Here is a 21,851-nt window from a genome sequence, read left to right on the forward strand (position 1 = left end):
AGCTGTAATGTCTGGGAGCACAGTTATGAGTTCTTCAAATGATGGCATTCTTCTTAATTGAAAAAAATTCAAATCATTATTCAAATTAATTCACTCTAATCATAGAACATCCCAGAGGACTGCGCCTGAAAATAAATTAACAAATTAATAAACCATCCTACCACTAGGAGGTAGTGTTGTACAGCAGTGATAAAACTATGGGTGCCATAACTTCAGCAATGGACTGTAAATAATAAATCAGGCACGTCTGAATTTTAGTATAATTTTTGGTTATAGTCTGAAGCTTATATGAACACAGAAAGAGAGTCTTGCTTCCATCAGCTGAAAACAATTTAAAAAAACATTTAGATATTACCTTTCATGTTTTTTATCTATTTAGTCACACAGGAATTTATACAGTGAGGAAAGTGTCTTCTTGTGAAATACACAAAGGTTCACATTTCACAAATGAATTGCAGTGATACAGTGCTGAGGAGAACAACAAACAGAAAAAGTCCAAAGTGTACTGAATTGCAAAATAACTGACTATCTGCAGTATTTTTGAGATTCATAGCTTCAGCAAATAAAAAGAACAAACTCATCTAAACTATTGGGTCAGTGTTGGTGCCTTTTTATAAAGGAGACCTTTGTCCTGGGACTCTACTGTGGACTGTCCACTGCAACTTTTAATTATTTAATCTCATATATTTTTAAAGTAATACGTTATTAATACTAACTTGTTGATATGGTTGTCTATCTTACAAAATGCCCCTGCTTTTGCAATACACCTAAAAAATCAACAAGTTGAGCCTCCCTCTCAAAGGTTAAGCAAACAGACGGTACTGTACAAATAGGACTGACACAGACACATTCAGTGGATTTACATTAAAGCTGTTCAACCTTTCTTTAACAAAGCCCAGAGGCCAGAACATAATGACTACAGGTATCAAAATATCCTTTTGCATTGGACTTGCTGTTGTACTCACAGGTATGAGATGGTGGTGCTGTGTATAATCTGGCATGTGACAGATTTTTGGGATTGGTGGTAACGGGAGCTGCTGTTCTGTTTCTCGCCGGTCAGGTGTGGGAAAGTCTGCCTTTATTGGGAAGAGCCACAGCGAAGGGAAGGACAATCCTGTGCTGCAGTATGTTGTTAACAACTCACTGAGAGAGCACCCAGTCCTCACCAAACTCAGACTGGTAAGATAACCAACAAGCCCTCGTACACTAGTGTCTCATGCTGAGATATGGATTTCATAACATTAGAAACTTTTCTTATTGTAATTCCCTTGTTACTTGTTTTAGCAAGACACCCCTGCATTGGTGACAGGTGTTTCAGTACGATGCTGCTCAGCCTCTAAACATGTCAACCAAAAGATCACGTTACATCCAAGTTTCTATCTTTAAATTTGTTTCCTCTGAAATTCAGTTCAGGATTATTTTGATCACCTTTAACTTAGCATGGGCAGCATGCTAAAGCCACCAGCAGATTATTTACGTCAGACGACGGCCAGTTGGTCATCCGGAGCTCCAGGCTAAAAACTAAATATATGTGGCTTTGAAATTTTTTTGCTTCCTAACTTTGGATCAAACTTTGGAACTAGATACTTAGCTGCTTAGAACTGCACATGTTCAGTTTGTGTTGTGTATTATATTTAAATTATATTATCTTCACCTATAAGTACAATACACTTATAATAATAAAGAATACATAATCACTGTATATAATTATAGGCTCTGAGCAATACCATTTTAGACCACTAGAGGGAGGCACAGTGTCAGAAGAACACTACACAGCTAAAAAGGAGTACTATGTTTATCCATTTATTCAGACAATATAATGATATACATCTTTTGATATTTTCATTACAGAGAACCCTTGAAGACCCCTGGAACATAATGATGGTTGCCAGTGAACAAGCCCAGTTTATGGCAAATCTAATTAGACTGATAAATGCAACAAAAGCTATTGAAATTGGTAAGATTATGAGAGATCAAATAGAAGACTTGGGTCACAAAAATGGGCCATAATAATTAGATTTTTTTGGGGGGCATTTTCAGCCTTTATTTTGACAGGAAAGCTGAAGACATGAAAGGGGAGAGAGGAATGACATGCAGCAAATGGCTGCAGGTCGGAGTCCAACCCAGGCCCGCTGTGTCAAGGAGTAAACCTCTATATATGGGCACCCGCTCTACAAACTGAGCTATACGGGCGCCCAATAATTGGATTTTTAAAAGCAACTGCATACCTAATTGTGCAATAAAACCACTGCTGAAAGGTAAAAGAAATTCAGCACTAAAATATTTTACTCTGAAAGCCATATTTCTTAACAAAACATTTTATTTTGAATTTTGGTATGAGACTTTAACTGCTCCAATTTGTCAGCTGCATTTTATAATTGTATTATTAGATCTGAAAATGGCCAGTTGAGTTAAATATGGTGTTTCCAAAAGGTTATTTAAAAGCTTTGAACTGCACAACCTGACATTGCTGGGAATTTTAAATAGAGGAATACAAACCACATTAATTTTGATAGATGCTTTTTCACTGCTATGAATTTAGCGGTGTTCAAATTTCAACAGTAAGTATTGATTCAATTTTATATTATAAATAGGTATTCAGTTGCTTATCCATACACAGCTTTTCTTTGCTCCTATAGAGGCCACTTATCTTTTAATTATCTTTAAAGGAGTGATTCACTTATACCATTATATTTATTCTGCAGGAATGTACACAGGGTACAACACCCTCAGCATGGCTTTGGCCATGCCAGAGAATGGAAGTGTGGTAGCTTGTGAAATAGAAGCCACCTACGTGGACATTGCCAAACCGTTTTTTAAAGAGGTGAGATCATTTCTTTCTGAACAGCATGGCTTAAGTTGTCTACACAATATACTTTTTTTTTTTTTTTAAATAATGTATTGAATTAGGATTTGTTCATTAAACATTTCATCTTAACACAGTACATGTTGCCTTACACAACCTGGCACTTGTGTAACATTTTGCAAGTTTAGTAAGACTGATTGGTGCTTCTGTCAGAGCAAAATTGTGCAGCAGACAGCACAATGTACATCCTGCACCATCAACCTTCTGTCAGTATGTCTTCACTAAATGCTGCCGGCTGGAAAGTAAAAAAGGTGTCTGCTCAGGAAACTGTGGCACGTAAAGGTGCAGAGCCAAGCACTGAAATCAATTCCTGTTTTAGCCTTCCCTAACATTCTCTTTAAAAAACAATTAAAGATCCTTGCACAACTCTCATACAGTTTAACCTTTTCTCTAGGCTGGAGTTGAAAATAAGATAGATGTACGCCATCAAATAGCCATGAAGACACTAAGTAAGTGCTTTTATAAATCTCAGTCATGCTTTCTGATAAAGATGGACTCTGTTATTTTTGTATTTTTAATTTTCATCTCTGTTTCATCAGGTGACCTGATTGCAGCCGGGGAAGCTGGAACATATGACTTTGTGTTCATCGACGCTGATAAATTCAACTATGACAGATACTACGAGAAGTCCCTTGAGCTCATACGAACAGGGGGAATCATCGCGATTGACAATGTAAGTACACTTTTACACAAGCAGGATCTGTCATGCCGTGGTATTAAGAGGTGTACAGCATGTTTGGACTGCGAACAGAATGAAACAGCACTGTTGTTACTGTTTTTGAAGGTGCTGTGGAGCGGAAAGGTACTGAATCCTGCTCCCGATGACCTCACATCCCAGGCTCTGGATAGCCTCAATAAGAAGCTACACAAGGACCAGAGGATTGATCTGAGCATGTTCATTATGGGCGACGGGCTGTCCATTGTCATTAAACGCTAAATGGTGCATTAGTTTTGATATTAAATCTTAAATGTGTAGCAGTACTACATTGCCTTCTGTACTTTTTTGTCAGCTAAAACAATCATACATTGAATGTCTTTTCTACAGCAGATTAAAAATTGCAACTTCCTCCCAGAAATCATACAAGAGCAATAAATAAAACAAATATACAGTTTCATCAAAATGTAATCATTCCAAAATCAACAAATCCCACAGTGCTACAGCTCAGGAACAGATAAACATAAAAAAATAACATAGTGGTTTTCTGTTTCGGTTTCCTGTTTTATTTTGATAGTCTGGTTTTTCTCCCTTGTCATGTCTTGTTTTACTTCCTGTATTGTGTTTTCCCGCCTTTTGTGATTGTCTGCTCCGCCCTGATGTCTTTCACCTGTTCCCCAGCCCTCGTGTCACCTGTCCTTTGTTAACCCTCATTTACTTTTGTAATTAGTCTCTGTGTGTTCCTTGTCTTGTGTAGGGTTGTTGTGCTGTTTAGGATTTTGTGGGTGTGTAGGGTTGTTGTGCTGTTTAGGGTTTTGTGGGTGAGTTGCTTTTTTTTTTTTCTCCTGTCGCTGTATTCCCTGTGGTTTTTGATGACTTTGGTTTTCTCTGAGATTTTTGGTACTAGTTTTTGCCTGCTTGATTGCCTTATGACTTCCTTTGTTATTTGCATCATTAGCTATTAAATCCTCAAAACTATTCACTGCCTACCGTCTCTGCATTTGGGTCCACTACACTGCCAACCCTTCGAACAGCTCTAACCGATCCTGACAAATCGTGACAGCTACATAACACTGGGGCCACAGCAAAGTAAGCTTTAAAGAAGCTACAGTCCAGCTCTTTATAGTGAGATGAACACCGCATCCGTTATTTGTGTGTGTTGCTTTACTGCTTTTTTTCATATGCATGACACAATTTCTATTAGATTGTAGAGCTGGTTTGAAATGGTAAAACATTAACTACAGCTCAAATGTAAAACATTATTGCTCTAGTACTAGCTGAAGGCAAGCAGGACTCTCATTTCTTTAGAGATGTATGCAGAGCACAACCAAGAGGGACATTGTTAAAGTCTACACTGGCCTGAGGTGTTGCTGATGAAATGGCAACAAGAACAAAATAAAAACTGTTATGATTTCAATGAACATGTAATGAGATTGACATTACACAGAACAGTTAGACTAAACACAAATAATAGGTTATACTAAGTTTATGTCTACTCGTTTGGCCTTAATAACATTATTTCATGAGTTTGAGAGGAAAATTACCGTCTATGTCTTGGTATTAAATTAAAACAAAACAGTCGGATCATTTAAGTAAAAGTAGGAATACCACAGTGTAGAAATATTTTTTAGAAGTAAAAGTCACAAACAGGTTGAGCATCAGAGAATATATTGCTGTGGTAGAGGTATACTCACTATGTGGAAATACTACAGTGTAGGATTATTCCTTAACATTAAACGTCATGCATACTAAATGCTACACAAAACAGAAGTATCATCAGCCAGATGAAGGTCTTCTTAAAATAGATGTATGTGGAGTAAAAATAGATGTACATGCTGTAGAGAATTTTTCTTTTTCTTTAGAAGTCTAAAGTAACATCAAATTTAAACACTGAAGAACAAGTACCTCAACATTGTACCTAAGTACTTTAATGACGCTGAAGAGGGATTTTTGAGAAGAGAAAAATGAACAATCCAGTTACTTGATTTCAAGCTTTTCCCTTTCTCTAGATGCCAATCTGATGTTAACACACTACTATCAAAGGTGTGAGTTGAAATCTGTTAGTGCCTGTAAAGGACGGGCAAGTGGCGTGTAAATGACGTCATCTGCTAAAAGCAGTAAAGCAGGTTGATCGTGAAACTGGACTGGTATTAATTAAGGAGTTTAACACTAACGTAAACTCTCTGACACACAGTTATAATAATAATAATAATAATAATAATGCACAGAGGTTCATTGTTTTGGGACTGACAAACATCTACAGCCAGTTGTTCACCACGTCACTGCTGTCTGCGACAAAACGTAGAGTAAGCTCTTATTACACCATCAGCTGATGCTACACCTTTTCAGCACCGCGGACAGCTCCGTTGTGCATGCCGAGAGGATGGAGACTGTTATAAAAAGCCCGCATGGACCGTCTCTGCACCGGAGATTCACCACGACAGCCTGAGTCACAGCATGGATAACCGATTCCTCTTTCCGCACAGAAACTCTCAAGATGAGTATTTACAGTACAAGCCAAAACGTTCGGCATTAGATGCCAGCGTCGTGTCCACGGGCATGAATTTGACTAAATCTGGGCAGTTTAATGAGAAAGAATTGATGCATGGCTTGAACGATCGTCTTGCAGGATTCATTGAGAAGGTGCACCATCTGGAGTACCAGAATCAACTGCTGGAGAGAGAAATCGGGGAGATCAGAGGTAAAGCGAAACCCGCATCTGGTCTGGAAAAAGAGTATGGACCAGAGCTCAGGAAACTGAGACAGCTGGTTCAGGACATTACTCATCAGAAGCATCAGATTGAAATCGAACATCAGAATTTAGAGGAAGAAGTGTCCAACCTGAGAAGGCAAAATGAACAGGAGGCGCGTAGCAGATCGGATGCAGAGAGCAACATTGTGCTCCTCAACAAGGACATCAATGACGCGTATCAGGCTAAACTACAGCTGGACAAGAAAGCACAGGCTCTCGTGGATGAAATCCACTTCCTGAAGAGAAACCATGAGGCCGAGGTGTCAGAGATGTCTGTACAAATCCAGGGCGCGCAGGTGACTGTCAAGGCGCATGAATTTGGCAACCCTAGCGTCACTGCGGCACTGCGGGACATCAGGGCACAACTGGAAGGCCACACCGTGTCCGACGTCCAACAAATGGGAGAAACTTTCCGATCTCAGTTTGCAAGATTAACGGAGGCAGCTGAGAGCAAGAGAGCTGCGTTAAAAGCGACCCAGCAAGAAATCCAGGAGCACAGGAGGCGCCTGCAGGCCAAGAACATCGAACTGGACTGCGCTAAAGGCACCAGGGAAGCGCTGGAGAAGCAACTTCATGACGTTGAGGATCGCCACAAGGAAGAAATGATTCATTACCAGGTGAGACTGGGCGTTTTTGCAAGACCACGGTTTAATAAAGCTGTGTTCAGTGTTCAGATGGTGTCCACTAACAGATGTTCTCTCCTCTCTTTCTCCAGAACACAATCAAAGAACTTGAAAATGAGCTCATAAATTGCAAATTCGATATGTCTGGTTACCTGCGGGAATACCAGGACCTGTTAAATGTGAAGATGGCTTTGGATGTGGAGATAATGTCTTACAGGTAAGGTGTGCTGAATCCTCCTAAGGTAAAACTAGTTAAAGAATGACAGCACTCACTGTTATTATCAAGGCAAGTGTTTTTGGAGCAAAAAGATGATTAAAAATCTGTCTTTTTCTTAATTTTTCTTATTAATATTCATCCATCTATTAAGAATGCTGCAGTTAGGCTACAGTACAAATAAAGTACAGTGTCTAATGCAAACAATCACAATGTTACACTATGGGTATCACTGAAATGCTCAACAAAAATAATATATAATTGCCTTGCATTTTGTTGAGGGAAATCAAATATGACAACAAAGTAAAAAACCAATACAACTCTTACACAAAGTCTCTAAATTGTATTGTATATATTGTATATGTTATAAGGCTCATTCATGTTGTAAGCCCAACACCATTTAGTAGGTTTTTGCTACTATCGGTCTCAAATATTTCTCATTAATGAGAATTAAAATGAATTCCGTATTGAAATCTGTGTGTCCCGTTTTGCAGGAAACTTCTCTGCGGTGAGGAGGCTCGGTTATCTGCAATGTCAGACAGCCACGTCTCCCTGCCCTACATCTACCACCAGTCCCCCGTTTACACCCTGCCCTGCCTCAGCCGCCCGGGAGGCTCGCACAGACGAGCTGAGCCCCAGTACAAGTTCGTAGAGGAGATCATAACGGAGACCACCAGGGAAATTGAGATGTCAGAGTTTGAAGAGACAGGATCGGAGGAGACAGAGGTGGAAAAAGATGAGCAGGAGTGTGCCAAAAGAGATAGAGGGGGCAGTGAGGAAGAGAATGATAATAAAGACAGTCGAGAGGACGAAGGTGAGCAGATGTCTCATAGTGAGCAGAATCAAGTAGCGCCAGTAGGAAATTTAGTTAACGGAGGTGATGATGGCAGTCCTGGTGAGGTGGATAATAGTGAAAAAGGACAAAAAGGCAAAGAAGAGTCAGAGGAGGCGGAAGCAGCTGGCAATGAAAGGGACAGTGACATAGATAGAAATACTCAAAGCAAAGTTTTATTGAGTGAGAGCCTTGATGAGGAAGGAAATGGACATCAAAAAGTAGGTGAAAACACATTAGAAGAGAAAGAAGCTCCAGTAACAATGGTAGCAGTTGACAAAGATCTCTCTTCAAAACCACATGAGGTAAAGCCAGAGGTCCCTGTGGAGGATGAACTTTTGAGAAAATCTGACGAGGGTAAAAACGGAGATGCTGAGAAAGATAGTTTTATCTCAGCTCAAGTGAAGAAGCCTGTTGACGAGACCACGGCCCAAGTGTCAAAAGAATCAGACAAAACTCAAGAGCTAAGCAGTGTTCAAGTGCAAGACAAAGTTCCTGCTTTAGAAATAACACATTTTATAGGAGAGACAAAAAGCACTCTGTCCGTAGAGACAGAGGAGCTTTCAGAAAAGGCTCAAGTATCACTCAAGAGTGAGGAAAAGGAGAACAGCCATAAAGAGCCAAAGGAAATCAGTAAATCTGAAGCTGCAAAAGATGAGGATGAAGTAGCAAAAGGCATTCAAGAAGCTAGACATGATAGAAATACAGGTAAAGACAAAGAGTGTTCTCTTACATCTGATGTTAAAAGTCTTCCTGAGGAGAAAGATCAAAAGCCAAACAGTGGGGAAAATCCCAAAACTGTCTTACCAAGGGAAAAGACAACTGTCAATGCAGAAATCAAAGAGCTGCATCAGGGGCCAGCAGAAGGAAGCCAGGATCAGAAATCAAAGCTGTCTGACGTTTCAGAGAAAATAAAGGATCCTCAAGATAAAACTGAGGTGGAGAGTAGTAAGTCAGAGAAATAAGAGGGAAGTGCAGTAAAAGCCAAGAAGAGGGAATATCTGCTGAGGTATAGGAAGCGAGAAGATATTTCCACCTTAAATTTAATGAGACAGCAGTTGAGAGGCATTCACATAAATATACATATCAGGGATGGTGAAGCTGAAAGTTTAAAAGTAAATGGCTTAACTAATGCAGATGCAAATTCAAAGCATAAGCTGAGCCAAGCAAAGAGAAGCAAGCTGTAATTTCTCTTCAGAATGACCATTTGAAAAGGAGAGCATGATTCTTTTAATGTTCGCAAACAGCTTTGCCTTTGATCGTTTGACTCACCACTTAACTCATGTAATCGTGGATGTAAAAGATGCAGTTATTTAAAATTGTTACTTTGCAATCTTTTTTGCTTTGGTATGTGCTGACAAATAAATGCAATATCCAAAAGAAATCCTCTGAATATTTTTTGCTGGCCACCACGCCAAATACTATTGTGGATAAATCTATGTTTCTGCAAAGAACAACTCAACCTGTCTACTTACAGTGATATGCTGTTTCTGATTGATCGAGTATAGAGGATTTCCCCTTTTGTGCAAGAAACCACTCCACTTACTGCAGTTTTGCCACTGAAACCTCCATCCTTCAGATGTTGAGACCAACTGATAAAGGTTGCTGTAGATCAATATCAGACCATTGGGATTAATAGCAACAATAATTTTACAGTGCCATTCGTCACATAAAAATTGATTGATCAAACTTTCTGCTCCCACATACACAACGTCCAGGCTTCACTCTGGGTGGCTATGGCTTGGCCGCTGCAACAAGACTCAAGGGCACCATACGTAGACAGACAACTGATTTCATCTACCGTATTTCCTGTAAAATTGTAATGTTTGTGGGTAAAATAATCAGTCTTGTAGTTGCAGACATGATGATCTTTGTGCAATTAGAGGGCAGGACTCAGCTGGGCATATAAAAAATGGTGAGCCCATCTCAAGTATGACTTTTCTCATTCAAATGTATAAACTTATCTTGTCTTAAACTCTTGTGTTTAAACTTGTTTTGCTGCGTTGTAAGAAAAGGTCTCAGAAAACAGCTTAAATTGAGGCATCGACTCAAACAGGCTGCTGTGCTCTTCCATTATAACAAACTGCATAGTTGGAATATACAGGATGATTAGCCATTTTAAAAAGCTTGTAGAATTTTTCCCCATTTTCTTTTTGGTGTGTGCGTAGATGTCAAAACAAAAACTTAAAAAATTTAAGAGCTCGAGGCTTAAGGTACTTGAGGCTGTTTTACAGTTCTGCGGAGGCTCCACGCAGAACTTTCGCCATAGCCTACGCAAGTGGCCTGGTGTTTATAGTTGTGCGCTGGTGTGTGTGTGATAGAGCGAGGGAGAAGTAAGAGAGTGATGGTGTTTAGCTTTGGAGCGAGTACCGACTCTAGAGCCATAGTGAAAGAAACAAAGTGTCTCCCCTGTTCTTTCTGACCACGGTGGGAAATCTGGAGCAGGGAAAGTTAACCCTCTCAATGATTTCATGTTCTTTATGGAGAAGGAGAACCAGGAAATGAGTTGGGGGGGAAATGCAACCCTATCAAGCCACGGCAGAGACGTGTTGCTGCAACGTGTAGTTACATTTTTCGAGAGGTGCACATCAAGCTACAGCGTAGGGTCCGGCGTAGACTCTGAAGGCTCTGCGTCTACGCCGGACCCTGCGCCATCAATTCTATCTACGCACAACTATAAAACTGCCGTTACTGTATACAGGTCAGATTTTTTTGGTAAACATAATTCTTGACTAATGCCTACTTGAGTTGCGAGTAGTACTACAATATCACATGAAAACAGTGTTTTTGGAGTTCAAAGACTTTATTGAAAATGCATACATACACATAAGGACCTCCAAGACTTCCAGCGGGCTTTGTCACTGCCCAGTACAGGGAAGCACTTTCCAAGAGTGCACAAGTGCAACTTTGAGTTACACCTCTTCCAGACAATGATAGTTTGGCATTACTGTGAACATTAATTATGTGCCACCCCCCCCACAGTAGTCTGTTAGTACAGAATGAACAAAAATGTATTCTGCTTGGTCAGCCAGGTGTACCGGTTTCTTTCAAATTTACAGACCCAACTTTAAATCAACCCATAAACTGCCCAGTTTAAGGGAAGGCCATGTGCATCTTCAACAGAACATCCCAAACCCTGATGGCCGACGCAAAACAAAATCATTACAGAGCTGTAGTTTGTCCTTGTGTGCATGAACAGGAAGGTTGCAGCATTTAAATAATAGCAGAAAAAGACTAGTGTACTTAACAAGGTTTGTAAATTAAAACTGTGTAGATGACAAAGGAATATCAGATGGTCATGATTGTATCATCAGAGAGAAGGTATGACAACACTCAACACACAAAACAGTAAACGGATGTTGAATGTCTGGGGATTATCACAATAAAGCCACGCAGAGTTGGTGACAGGCAAAGGGACTGTATTGGATTTCATTGTTATGGCAGTGCTGGACAGAAACAATTACATGATTTATAAATAATAAGCCACCAACTGTCTCTTCAATAGATGCAACTACAAAGTAAAAAGCAACAAAAGGTAAAATATACTTTTGACTAAAGCACCAACTTGAAGTGGTACTCAACAAGTAAGAGTTTGTCGTCGTAGCCTTTGAACCAATCTTTCCGAGATATCCCCTTGCTGGTTTGAGTTGGACATACATTTAAGGCCAGATTCTTCTGATATTCCCTAGTCCCTTGCAGTATGTTGAAACCTTAGGCTTCCAGTTCCAAACCCAGACCTAGCTTGTGGCCTCCAGCGTTGATGTTCTTGCCATCAATCAGGCCAGACAGGGTGAGTTTCACACCTGCACAGGCAAAAAGGAACCAACATTAGCCATTACAAGTGCAAAATGACTTTTCTCAACGTGGGTGGGACTTCTGAGTTGACAGGAAAAGGCTGGTAAGTGTTGCTATAAATTACTCTATTCTAGGTCAAGTCCTTCATAGTGCATTTGCTGAAAACTGAGGTGTTGTGTGCAAGAACTCCAGTGTGGAGCTTAAAAAGTGTATACTAAAAATAAGAGGGATTCAACTATAGAACCTTTGACAAACATCCTTCTGCTGACATAAACCCGCAGGAAACCACCTTACCTGGTCTAAGAGTCTGGGTGTACCCAACACCAACAAGGCTATTGTTGTTCACTTTAGCCTATGGAGGGAAAAAAAAGAAGTCAGTTGGGGACACTTTAGTCAATTTTTCTTTTACCTCATGCAGCCCATTCTGAAAGCCTCTGCTGCACTACTTACACTGACGGAGGCATCCTTGTCCAGCTGGTATTTGGCTGCAATACCAAAGCGTGTGCTGTTGCTGCCAGCGGTCCAGGCCAGGTTGACTGCAGTCTCCAGCGTGTCGCTCACCTTCTGGTAGATGGAGCCTCCAAACTCCGCACCATCATTGCTTTAAAGATCATAATCAAAAGCATAGGAGAGATCATGCTACAAGAAATAGAATTTGGAATGTCTAACTAAAGAAGTCTTGGAATACTGTTTTCCCTGGGAACCACCATTTATGTGATTGACATAAATGAATTAGCCCAGCAGACCTAAGTCACACGTAGCACCCTGATAAATTCTTATCAAAATAAACCCCCTGGATGTTTTAAGAGAACCAAGGAGTTATGTCGTGCTATAAGCTACCTCGCGTGCTAGAAATAGAATAGATGCCTATTTTTCACGCAACACGCAAACGTGTTGGAAGAGTTTCCAGGCAAAATATAATAGGAAAAGATGTTTATATGTCATTTAGACACAAATACATATTAATAAATGACATGATGTTTTAAAGTCTCTAGGTTATGATGCAGATATATAAAATGTATACTGGTGCAAATGTAATATTGCACCCGTCAATACAGAACAAAATATTCTGTAGCCTATTTTGCCGTCAATACTGCCGACGTTGTCTTTGCTGTAATCAAATCAATATATAGTTAACATGGTATTTCATTTTATCAGTGGGAAACATACATGTGTCCAGACAAGGCTAGCAGCAGCAGCACCGCGTCACACGTTTCTGGTGTGTAAAAACAGAAAAATGCACACAGCCACCACGCAGCTGACACGCAACAGAAACGCCACGCAGGCAGTGTGTAACCACTGCCGGACTTGCATGAATTCCGATCTGACTGTCCAGACTGAGGTCGCATTTAAAAAAACTAAATCTGACCTGTAACGAATTTGGACAATATATGAAGTGGCTCAAATCAGAACTGGAAAAGATTGGATGCCATGTGACTTTGGCTGTTCACACGGTCATGAAAAAAAAAATGAGCCACACACAAAAAATAAATCACTTTGGCCTGCAGTCTGAATGCAGCCTTAAGACAACATTTGTGCATTTTTCTCATTCGTTTCCCCGACTCTTTTCTTCTGGCTGTTAAAGCTCTGCATGTTGTATGGTTGTTGGGTTTGTGTGTCACCATAGCAACCCACGGATAACTAGATTTGATTGTATTAGATCTTTTGATAGTTTCATTTTCAGGGGCCTTCTTGTTTAGCATATCATTTATAAAAAAAAAAAAAAAAAAAAACAACCTATAACCATGTTGGCACTCAAATTCAGCCGAAGAATAAAAAAAATTCAACGATTTTGTAATTTCTGAAGCACAATACATCACACCATTTATAGATTAGGGGGGAAACAAATTCTAGATCAAGTTAAACAGAAGGTTTCATCCTGTTACAGAATGTGCAAAATAAAAATTCAAACCTCATGTGAAAGATATTCAACTTACACATTAGTGTGCAACTGGAAGTCTCCCGTCTTGTAGCCAATGGCAAAGTTGTTCTGGGTCATCTTGGATTTGGCAGTGTCGAAGCTCATCTGGTAACCTGCGAGCCACCCCTCATAACCGACAACAGCAGCTCCGTGGATGGTGGGGCCAGCAAAGTCAAAGTCAACATCGCAGCCCATGTTAACGAACTCGCGCTTGTAGGCGGTCTTAACTTTGCCACTCTTCTTGCTGTTGATGAGAAACACAGCTTTGGTTAACCTTACCTGAAATCAAGTCAGTTTAGGCATCAAAAAAAGCTTTTCTTAGAGGGTCAGTTTACATTTCCTGCAATATGTTTTTAGCCTTAAAAAAAAAAAAAAAAAAAAAAAAAAAAAGGGACATTTAAACTTACAAATCAATAGCAATAATCTTCTTGCATAATGCATTACCATAACAACACATGCCAAGTGCTCTGAACCATGATACAAAGTACATCAACTTGCAATTCAGTCAGTGTGAGACAACATATACATTTTGTTTTTTGTATACATGTCTAAAGCTGGGCAGAAAGTGTACGTTTTTATCCATCTTGTACGTTGTGTTAACTAGTCTTTCTGGACAGTACAACTGCTCAAACCGCAAGACAGTCGACCAAAATTTCTGACATGACAGAAATCCATCGCATCATTCAAGAGCCACTTTGTAGGAAATTTACCATGGCTGATTTTGATATCTCTTGCTCATGTTCCCCGTTATGATAGGTTTGAAGATGGAACATACAAAATGTTATGTAAATGCTGCTTTATTTTATTTATTTTTTTATGTGGTGAAACCTTTATTTAAAATAAAAAAATAAAAAAAAAGGGAATGAACAAATCTTGTGGCATCCATCCTCAAAGCACCCCAGGGTGTTGTGAAACCCACTTTTGGAAACCACTGCCATGGAATCATGATCCTTAGCCATCATTCTAAACATATGCCCTCAACTCAAGTAGCAATACGAGATTGGGAAATATTTTTCTTACAAAAAGGGCACATAGCTGAAAACACCTTAAAAAAAAATTATCAGACACTTCAACTATTTCACCAGCTTTGCTTTAGAACTTTTGAGTCATTGCTGACCAGTCCGGTTTGCCAGACACTGCCAAAGTGCAGATGTTTACTTCCTAGTCTGAGCATTACACCGTAGCCTTAAATATACTTGTCTCAATGTAGCCACATAACTCAACTTCATCAACCTTCCCACACTAAATATGAAAAAGGACAGGCGTCCTCTGGGCCATGTACCATATTCCTCATGTGAACACACACACACACACACACACACACACACACACACACACACACACACACACACACACACACACACACACACACACACACACACACACACACACACACACACACACACACACACACACACACACACACACACACACACACCATATTGGGACTGGGGTCACATGGCCAGCAACTACACTTGTCAGAAGCATGTACGGCACAGATCAGGTTGCCAAAATGACTCATGTAGAGAAGCAAAGGCAGAGTTCAAGTAAAATTCACATGAAACTCAACTTTTTCATCAATTAATTAGTTCAGTTTAACCATTATCTTACCCAGTGTTTGGTGAGAAGGTTGTGTCAAATGTCAATTTCAGTCCTTTGGCAATCTGTGAGAAAATGGAAAACGCATACCATTTGACATTAAAATAAATGAATGTTGCCCTGTCGTGACATTTACTTTTGACACATGATAAATAACCAGGTGTAGAAAATTAATAATTTCCTAACCTGATCTTCAACAGTGATTTCTGTTCCCAAGGTGTTGTCAGTGTTCCACTTCTCAGTGAAGGTCAGGCCGTATTCTGACCTCTTGTATTTAGTTTCCAGACTGCCTGCAACTTTGCTGGTATCAGTGTTGGAGGAACCAGCTGTTTTGAATTCCTGCAAGGGACAATTTTTAGAAAAAAAGACAATCACAAGAAATTCTTAAAGACAAGTTACACTGAATTAAATAATTAATATAAACTCATGCAGTGCCCTCTTATTAGATTTGGCAGTCAGGCATTCTTTTTCTAACTTTAAATGCCAAGAAAACCTTATCACTAGTTAAAAACAAAAGAAATGGTGTGTAATCTAGAGAGCTAAAACAACTGGGCATTTTGATAAAAACGATTTAGCAATTTGGATGTTCAATCATTACATGAAGAATTTATAATCTAGACAGATTAATGTTAATAATTAGGACTGGCACATTTACTGTGGTTGGACTTCAGTGTTCTGGGTGGCGGCTTGTTACCTTTATGGCTGACAATGCCAATAAAGCCTTTCTAAAACCGAGCAAGTGTCATAAGCATAAATTGCTGTAAACCTAACTTTCATGTTGCAAAATCTGCATTATCCTATGCAACTTCGATGTGCTGTCACATTAGATACTATGAAGTATGTTCTAGTTTTCTATTCTGATAAATAGATGACCTTACCACCAGTGTTGGGAGTAACAGCGTTTAAGTAGAACGGCGTTACTAACGGCGTTATTTTTTCAGTAACGGAGTAATCTAATTAATTACTTTTCCCATATATGCAACGTTGTTATCGTTAACAACAAAGTAAAGTGGTGCGTTACTACAATTTGGTTGAATGAAGCACGAGGTGTCAGGCTTTGGCTACACATCAGCTGCCTGGAGAGAGCAGGGGTGGGGACGATGACACCGTTGCAAATGCGATGATGATTGGCTGGGTGGGCAGATGCCCTGCTCACGCTGTCTCACTGCATGCTCTGACTATCACTAAACAAGACAGCGCCAGTGGCAACGAGCCAGGGAAATCCAAAGGTAGCGTTCTGGAACTGGAAATACCAGCACTACTTCTCACTCATAAATTAAAGGCAAGAATGTTTATGTAACATGCACGCTATGCCCAGGAAAAAAAAAGACTTTATCCACGTCTGCCTCAAGCAACTCGAATCTTATGAAGCACCTCACATTAACACATGCTAACACGACACTTGCTGCTGCTGCTACTAACCCAAGCCCAAATGCAGCTAGTGTGAGCTCCAGCGAAGGAGACGGAGCCACTGTTAAAACAAGCAACGCTCGACTGAGTTACTAACTCAATTACTTTTTGGGAGAAGTAATTTGTAACTGTAACTAATTACTTTTTTAAAGTAAGATGACCAACACTGCTTACCACTCCACTGGCTGACTTCGTCTTGACATCAAGCTTCACCAAGCCAAATCCTGAAGAAAATATATTTTTATTTTATTAAATAATTTCAAGCTTGTCTACAATATCAACTAGACTTGGCATTTTATACATTTTAATAGAACAGTCCCACTTGGTCAAACTGTAAGAAACCATACCATAGCCTTTGTTGAAGATGTCCTTGGCAGATTTGCCCAGGTCAGCATAGCAGGGAGGCACAGCCATTGTATCTGTAGATAGAAGGAAAAAAACGCTCAAATTATTCTGACCTAAAAGTACATTTCCACCAGCTTGTGTCCAGTTAAAAAGAAACCCAAAATGTAATGATGGAAACTAATTTTTTTTTAATTATTTTACAGAATTCCACAATGAAATAATCAATTCACCTCCACTGTGCATTAAGACATTATGTGACATATGCATAATGCTGATTTTACAGCTGCAAATGCAAGGTCCATAAGGGAAACTGTTAAGTAGCAAGTGTCTTTGTACGACAGGGCCAATACTTGGACTTCAAGGCAAGACTTGCTGTCTCTCAATTGTACCGCTCATGGACACATATGTACCGTAAGGTTACAGTATACAAAATCCATGGATCTATGAACGCACTGTGAGAATAATTTGTGCACAAATATTTTGAACAATGTTTTTTAGGCTTAAGATTTATGTAAAAATACTGGCTGGTATAGAAGATTCATTATTCTTGAAGCCAAAGAAAATAAGCCTGGTTCACATGAGGATGCCAATGGACCTTTTTCACAGTAGACATTTTTGACTTGTCATAGTAGGAAAAGCACAGCTGAAATTGATAACCTTAACGATGGCTCAATTCCATCAAGTGTCCCAGGAAGCTATTTCAGTGAGTCAGCATGCACAATACCAGGGCCACTCCTAAGTGGAATGCAGCCATCATTAATGGTTTGGAATACACAATAATGGTTTTCCTACTATGACAGGTCAACCGTGAAAAAAGGTCTATTTAGCTGTTCTTCCGGTGGTTGCTACACCTGTTGAGGGGAAAGCTAATGACAAGATGCATCTATGCCTTACTTGCCGCACATACTAACATGCAACGTATGGGTCAGCTCATAATGTATAACACTTTGCTGTACATTCAAAACCTCTAAAATGGGATAAGTTTCATGTTACCAAGTTGAGGGTGCAAGTGCTGATTTGTGTTGACTTTCACAATCTTTACTTTAAATTAAACACCTTTGGCACAGTGGCCGCATACCAGTGCTGCAGGTAGTCATAGCCATACATGACAGCCGATGGGCAAGGTTACTGAGCAAGAGGAGCCATTTTGCCGCACTGGAGTGCCTAGTTTAGGCCTGGCTCATATTAAGGTACTCCTTCACGTAAATTGGCAGACATAACTAGGCGTGGCAAGGCACATACCGGTGCTAATCAGCGGGAAGAGTTAATTAACCAGTTCACATGCATTATCAGCTAACGTTACCTCACTACTGCTAACTAGGCCGTAGGAAAGTTAACTAAGTGATCGCAAACGTTCAAGTAATAAGTTGTGAATATTTTCTTTGAGTAGGTTTGCAGAACATCCGCCGTTATATCAGCACCATGTAACGTTTAATTCAAAGCACACCTCCCCTGCTTTAACTTGACATGTGTTCGACGCATGCCAAGTGCAGCTAGTTAAGCTAACTTTGTTAGCCTGCGAAGTACCGGTCTGTGTTAAAACACCCCTTAACACTACTTCTCACTTGTTATGCAGATGAATAACAGTGTCAGGCGGAATAAATAGCTCTCTTACCAGTAGCTGATGGTGCTAACGGTAAACTAAAGTGACTTTATTAGAGATGTTCCTAACACCGCACGGCCAAGGCAGGCGTCACCGGTAGAAGGGCGAGCTGAAGGAGACTGCACTGCAATAAAATCTAGACCTATCAAATCCAGGCTCAGGACCCGGAACGGCCACATATGTGCCTGAGTAAAAAAGGTTCCCCGTCAGCGATATTACGAATCCCACTATGGCCACGCCAAGACCCGCCCTTCAATAGCATTCACGCACTACTATTGGCCAGGCATCCATGCTTACATGTAGAGGTCCTATCCCCTGACCAATCAGGACCAAATTTGGTTGCAGTTCCACCAGAGTTCCACTGGGGGTGATCGCTGTCCAGTGCAAAATGAATGGGACTCTATGGAGCTAGATGGCTAAATGTGTCTGTTTCGCCTGATTGTCGTTGAGAAACCTCAGATTTGATTGTAGTTTTTGCAAGTTCAACATGGGTTATAGGTCGAAAGTTGAATGAACGAGTACTTATGTCCTTTTGATTTCTTACAGGGTGAGTCGTTGTTGCCCATTACACGCTAGCATTCTGCTAATGAATGCTGATTGGTCAGTGAAGGTCTGATTACGATCGGAGATCCAGCTTGACGGCATCCGAAGCAGAGCCTGAATGTCAGAGTAAATATTTCGGCGTGGTCTTTAAAACTTAGCAAAACTCTTTCTAGCACGTGTATTAACAGGGAGAGCCTAACCTGTCAGCTGTGTTGTCGATGCCTCGAGAGAAAAAAGGAAGCGACTCAGAGCTTGCCGTAAAGCAGTATCTCCGGCCGTATATGTGTATGACGTCATTGACATTTTAAAAGGTTTTTTAGAACAAAAAAGCGACTTTAAAAAAATCACACCCAGCAGTGTTTATTTTCTTTGCCTCCCCTTTCGAATGCAGCATTCAAATTACTAGACAAAAAATTATATCCTGAGAAAAGTGGATTTTGAGGGCTATAGCGCCATAGAGTCCCATTCATTCTGCACTGGCCAGTGAGCGCCCCCTATAGGGAACTCTGGTGGAACTGCAACCAGTTCAGAAGCCGGAAGTAACGAGGGAGTGGAACTTCTTCCTATATTAGAAATTCTTTGGTACTACTAGTGTAAGGTGTAAGCTTGCTGAAGAAAAACGTAGCTTCAAAGTAGCTTCCCCAGTAGACACAAAGAGCATCCAAGGATACTGACATGTGGCAGTAACCAATTTCAAAATTGATGTAGTGTAAACAAAATGTTGTCCTCTCACCAATAGTTATGAAAATAAGGTTTTATCAACATCACCACCCCTTTCATAACTATACAATGCACTGATAATAAATTAAGAGTTAATTTGCAAAAACAGATACAAGCCATTTCCAAAATCAATAAACTATACAACAGTAAATTTTGTGAGTGCAAAATTAAAAAAAAAGATATCAAAATAGATAAGATCTTTTTGCAAATAACCCCTTCAGATGTTTGCAACTTCACGAAGCAAGTGGAATAAAATGATTTTGTACTTCTTTTTATTTAGAATTTATCTTTATTCAGTTACATGACTGAATATGACTTTTAATGACTTATTCACCAAACATGCAATATAAATGTATTTTTAAATGAAAAGAATAGCCTATATGGTATTTACAGAAAAAGAAAACCTAAAACACATGGCTAATAGGCTATACAGTATGATTTTATAAACATCCTGAAAATAGGTAGGAAAATGATAGGAAAATCAGGATCTTATTGTGAATTTATGCCTAATAAGTAAGAGCAGTGAACCCAAGTATACATGTAGTAGGCTATTGGATATACGCTTAAAGACTTGTCAAAGCCCTGTTGTAAAAATTAACCTGTTGTTAAATATAAAATGAGGAAGGAAGAGCAAATCATTTATGCAAGCAAGCAAAAAGGATGCCAGTTTGGAAGAAAAAATAAGTGACAATTAAAGAGCACCATTTTGACTTGGTGAGACACCAACAAAATGGTCTGCAGAAAATACTGAACTTCTGGGTTAAGGTATCTTAATATTTCCCCTTTGTCTGTTGCTTTAACCACATAACTTCATATTCCTTCCATATCACTCATGTAATTGAGCTGCATTTTATAGCGCTTTTCTAGTCTTAACGACTACTCAAAGCGATTTACACACTACAGGCACCATTCACATACACATTCATACACTGGTGGCTGAGGCTTTCATATAAGGTGCCACCTGCTCATCAGATAAACATTCATGCACATTCAAACACCAATTGGCAGTATCGGCAGTAATTTGGGGTCTTGCCAATGACACTTCAACCTGTAAACCTTATTAGACATCTGGGTAAAGAAGGACACATATGAAAAGTTTCCACTTTTGATTCATTTTAAATATGTTTCAGTTCATCACTGGTATGGATTATACTATTAAAAAGACTACTTTAGCAAGCTTGTGTATTACATATTATGGTTTAAATGGTTAAGAGTTACCTTGTCTGAGGTTTTTCTCATGCACTCGGCATATCTGTATGTTACGTCCCCTTTAGCCTGTGTTGAAAAACTAATTTTATGAGCGACATTATATACGATAACATTTAAAAAAAACTAAACTGTATTATAGCTTTGTGATCAAAGACATGCTTGGTAGAGTTCTGATTGTGGTTACTGTATCTTAACAACAAAAAAGCTACAGTATAGAACTTTGATGATGTCCTTTTGTTATGCAGGCTTCTCTGTGAAAAAAATTGGAAATTAATCCACATATCTTACTGTTGTTATTGCTGATGAGTCTACTTTTGTCTGCTCTAAGAGTAAAAACACCTGTTTACAACGTGTAGCCTGTTCAGCGGTTATTTTAAGCCAAGAAAGAGGGGCTGTAAATCGGGAAGAGAGGGCCGTGAGTTTGCAGTGTGTTTAATGATTGTTGCCCTAATTCTTAGCCAATAAAGTGTGTTCAGTCGGGTGGAAAAGGACGGCAAGGTAGTGGTATTTTAGCAGTTCCTACCGTAATTCTAAGCCGAGAAAGTGTGTCTGTCTGTCTGTCTGGCAGATGGAGAGGACATCAAGGTTGTGGGGTGTTTAGCGGTTCCTAACGTAATTCTAAGCCGAAAAGGTGTGTCAGTTGGGTACAGAGCTCTGTGTGACACGGGCTTTTATGTCAATATAGCCAGCATCTAACGTTAGCTACTCCGCTGTGCTGTGGAGTAATGTCTGGCTATGTGAGACAAGCGTCTAGCAACATTGTT

The 21,851-nt window shown here is 39.8% G+C and overlaps 3 protein-coding genes across 3 annotated transcripts; 2 read left to right on the forward strand and 1 right to left on the reverse strand.

Annotated features, from left to right (window-relative positions):
* The first annotated feature begins 912 nt into the window (after nt 1-912).
* On the forward strand, nt 913-4,065 carry comtd1 (catechol-O-methyltransferase domain containing 1). The gene is made up of 7 exons (XM_028604233.1): nt 913-967; nt 1,061-1,179; nt 1,852-1,957; nt 2,706-2,824; nt 3,261-3,315; nt 3,406-3,539; nt 3,651-4,065. The coding sequence occupies exons 1-7, from the start codon at nt 913-915 to the stop codon at nt 3,801-3,803; spliced, it is 741 nt and encodes a 246-aa protein (XP_028460034.1). The 3' UTR covers nt 3,804-4,065.
* Nucleotides 4,066-4,526: 461 nt separating this feature from the next.
* Nucleotides 4,527-9,230, forward strand: LOC114572315 (neurofilament light polypeptide). Its single transcript, XM_028603904.1, has 4 exons — nt 4,527-4,610; nt 5,871-6,890; nt 6,989-7,113; nt 7,605-9,230. The coding sequence occupies exons 2-4, from the start codon at nt 5,979-5,981 to the stop codon at nt 8,905-8,907; spliced, it is 2,340 nt and encodes a 779-aa protein (XP_028459705.1). The 5' UTR covers nt 4,527-4,610; nt 5,871-5,978; the 3' UTR covers nt 8,908-9,230.
* A 1,496-nt stretch (nt 9,231-10,726) lies between these two features.
* Nucleotides 10,727-18,777, reverse strand: vdac2 (voltage-dependent anion channel 2). The gene is made up of 9 exons (XM_028603720.1): nt 18,628-18,777; nt 17,015-17,086; nt 16,842-16,891; nt 15,444-15,596; nt 15,270-15,322; nt 13,675-13,902; nt 12,188-12,338; nt 12,032-12,089; nt 10,727-11,745 (listed from the first exon to the last, which is right to left on the reverse strand). The coding sequence occupies exons 2-9, from the start codon at nt 17,079-17,081 to the stop codon at nt 11,654-11,656; spliced, it is 852 nt and encodes a 283-aa protein (XP_028459521.1). The 5' UTR covers nt 17,082-17,086; nt 18,628-18,777; the 3' UTR covers nt 10,727-11,653.
* Nucleotides 18,778-21,851: the final 3,074 nt, after the last annotated feature.

The sequence above is a fragment of the Perca flavescens genome, chromosome 17 (genome assembly GCF_004354835.1).
Source record: "Perca flavescens isolate YP-PL-M2 chromosome 17, PFLA_1.0, whole genome shotgun sequence".
NCBI classification, from domain to species: Eukaryota; Metazoa; Chordata; class Actinopteri; order Perciformes; family Percidae; genus Perca; species Perca flavescens.

Bases quoted from the DNA above. Each gene is read 5' to 3' on its own strand.
- LOC114572315 (XM_028603904.1), top strand. From the start codon at position 5,979: ATGGATAACCGATTCCTCTTTCCGCACAGAAACTCTCAAGATGAGTAT. The intron at 6,891-6,988 runs GTGAGACTGGGC...CTCTTTCTCCAG, and splicing joins AAGAAATGATTCATTACCAG to AACACAATCAAAGAACTTGA. The intron at 7,114-7,604 runs GTAAGGTGTGCT...CCCGTTTTGCAG, and splicing joins GTGGAGATAATGTCTTACAG to GAAACTTCTCTGCGGTGAGG.
- comtd1 (XM_028604233.1), top strand. From the start codon at position 913: ATGACTACAGGTATCAAAATATCCTTTTGCATTGGACTTGCTGTTGTA. The intron at 1,958-2,705 runs GTAAGATTATGA...TTTATTCTGCAG, and splicing joins AACAAAAGCTATTGAAATTG to GAATGTACACAGGGTACAAC. The intron at 3,540-3,650 runs GTAAGTACACTT...CTGTTTTTGAAG, and splicing joins GAATCATCGCGATTGACAAT to GTGCTGTGGAGCGGAAAGGT.
- vdac2 (XM_028603720.1), bottom strand. From the start codon at position 17,081: ATGGCTGTGCCTCCCTGCTATGCTGACCTGGGCAAATCTGCCAAGGAC. The intron at 15,597-16,841 runs GTAAGCAGTGTT...TGTCCCTTGCAG, and splicing joins CGAAGTCAGCCAGTGGAGTG to GAATTCAAAACAGCTGGTTC. The intron at 11,746-12,031 runs GTAAGGTGGTTT...TTGCCTGTGCAG, and splicing joins CACCCAGACTCTTAGACCAG to GTGTGAAACTCACCCTGTCT.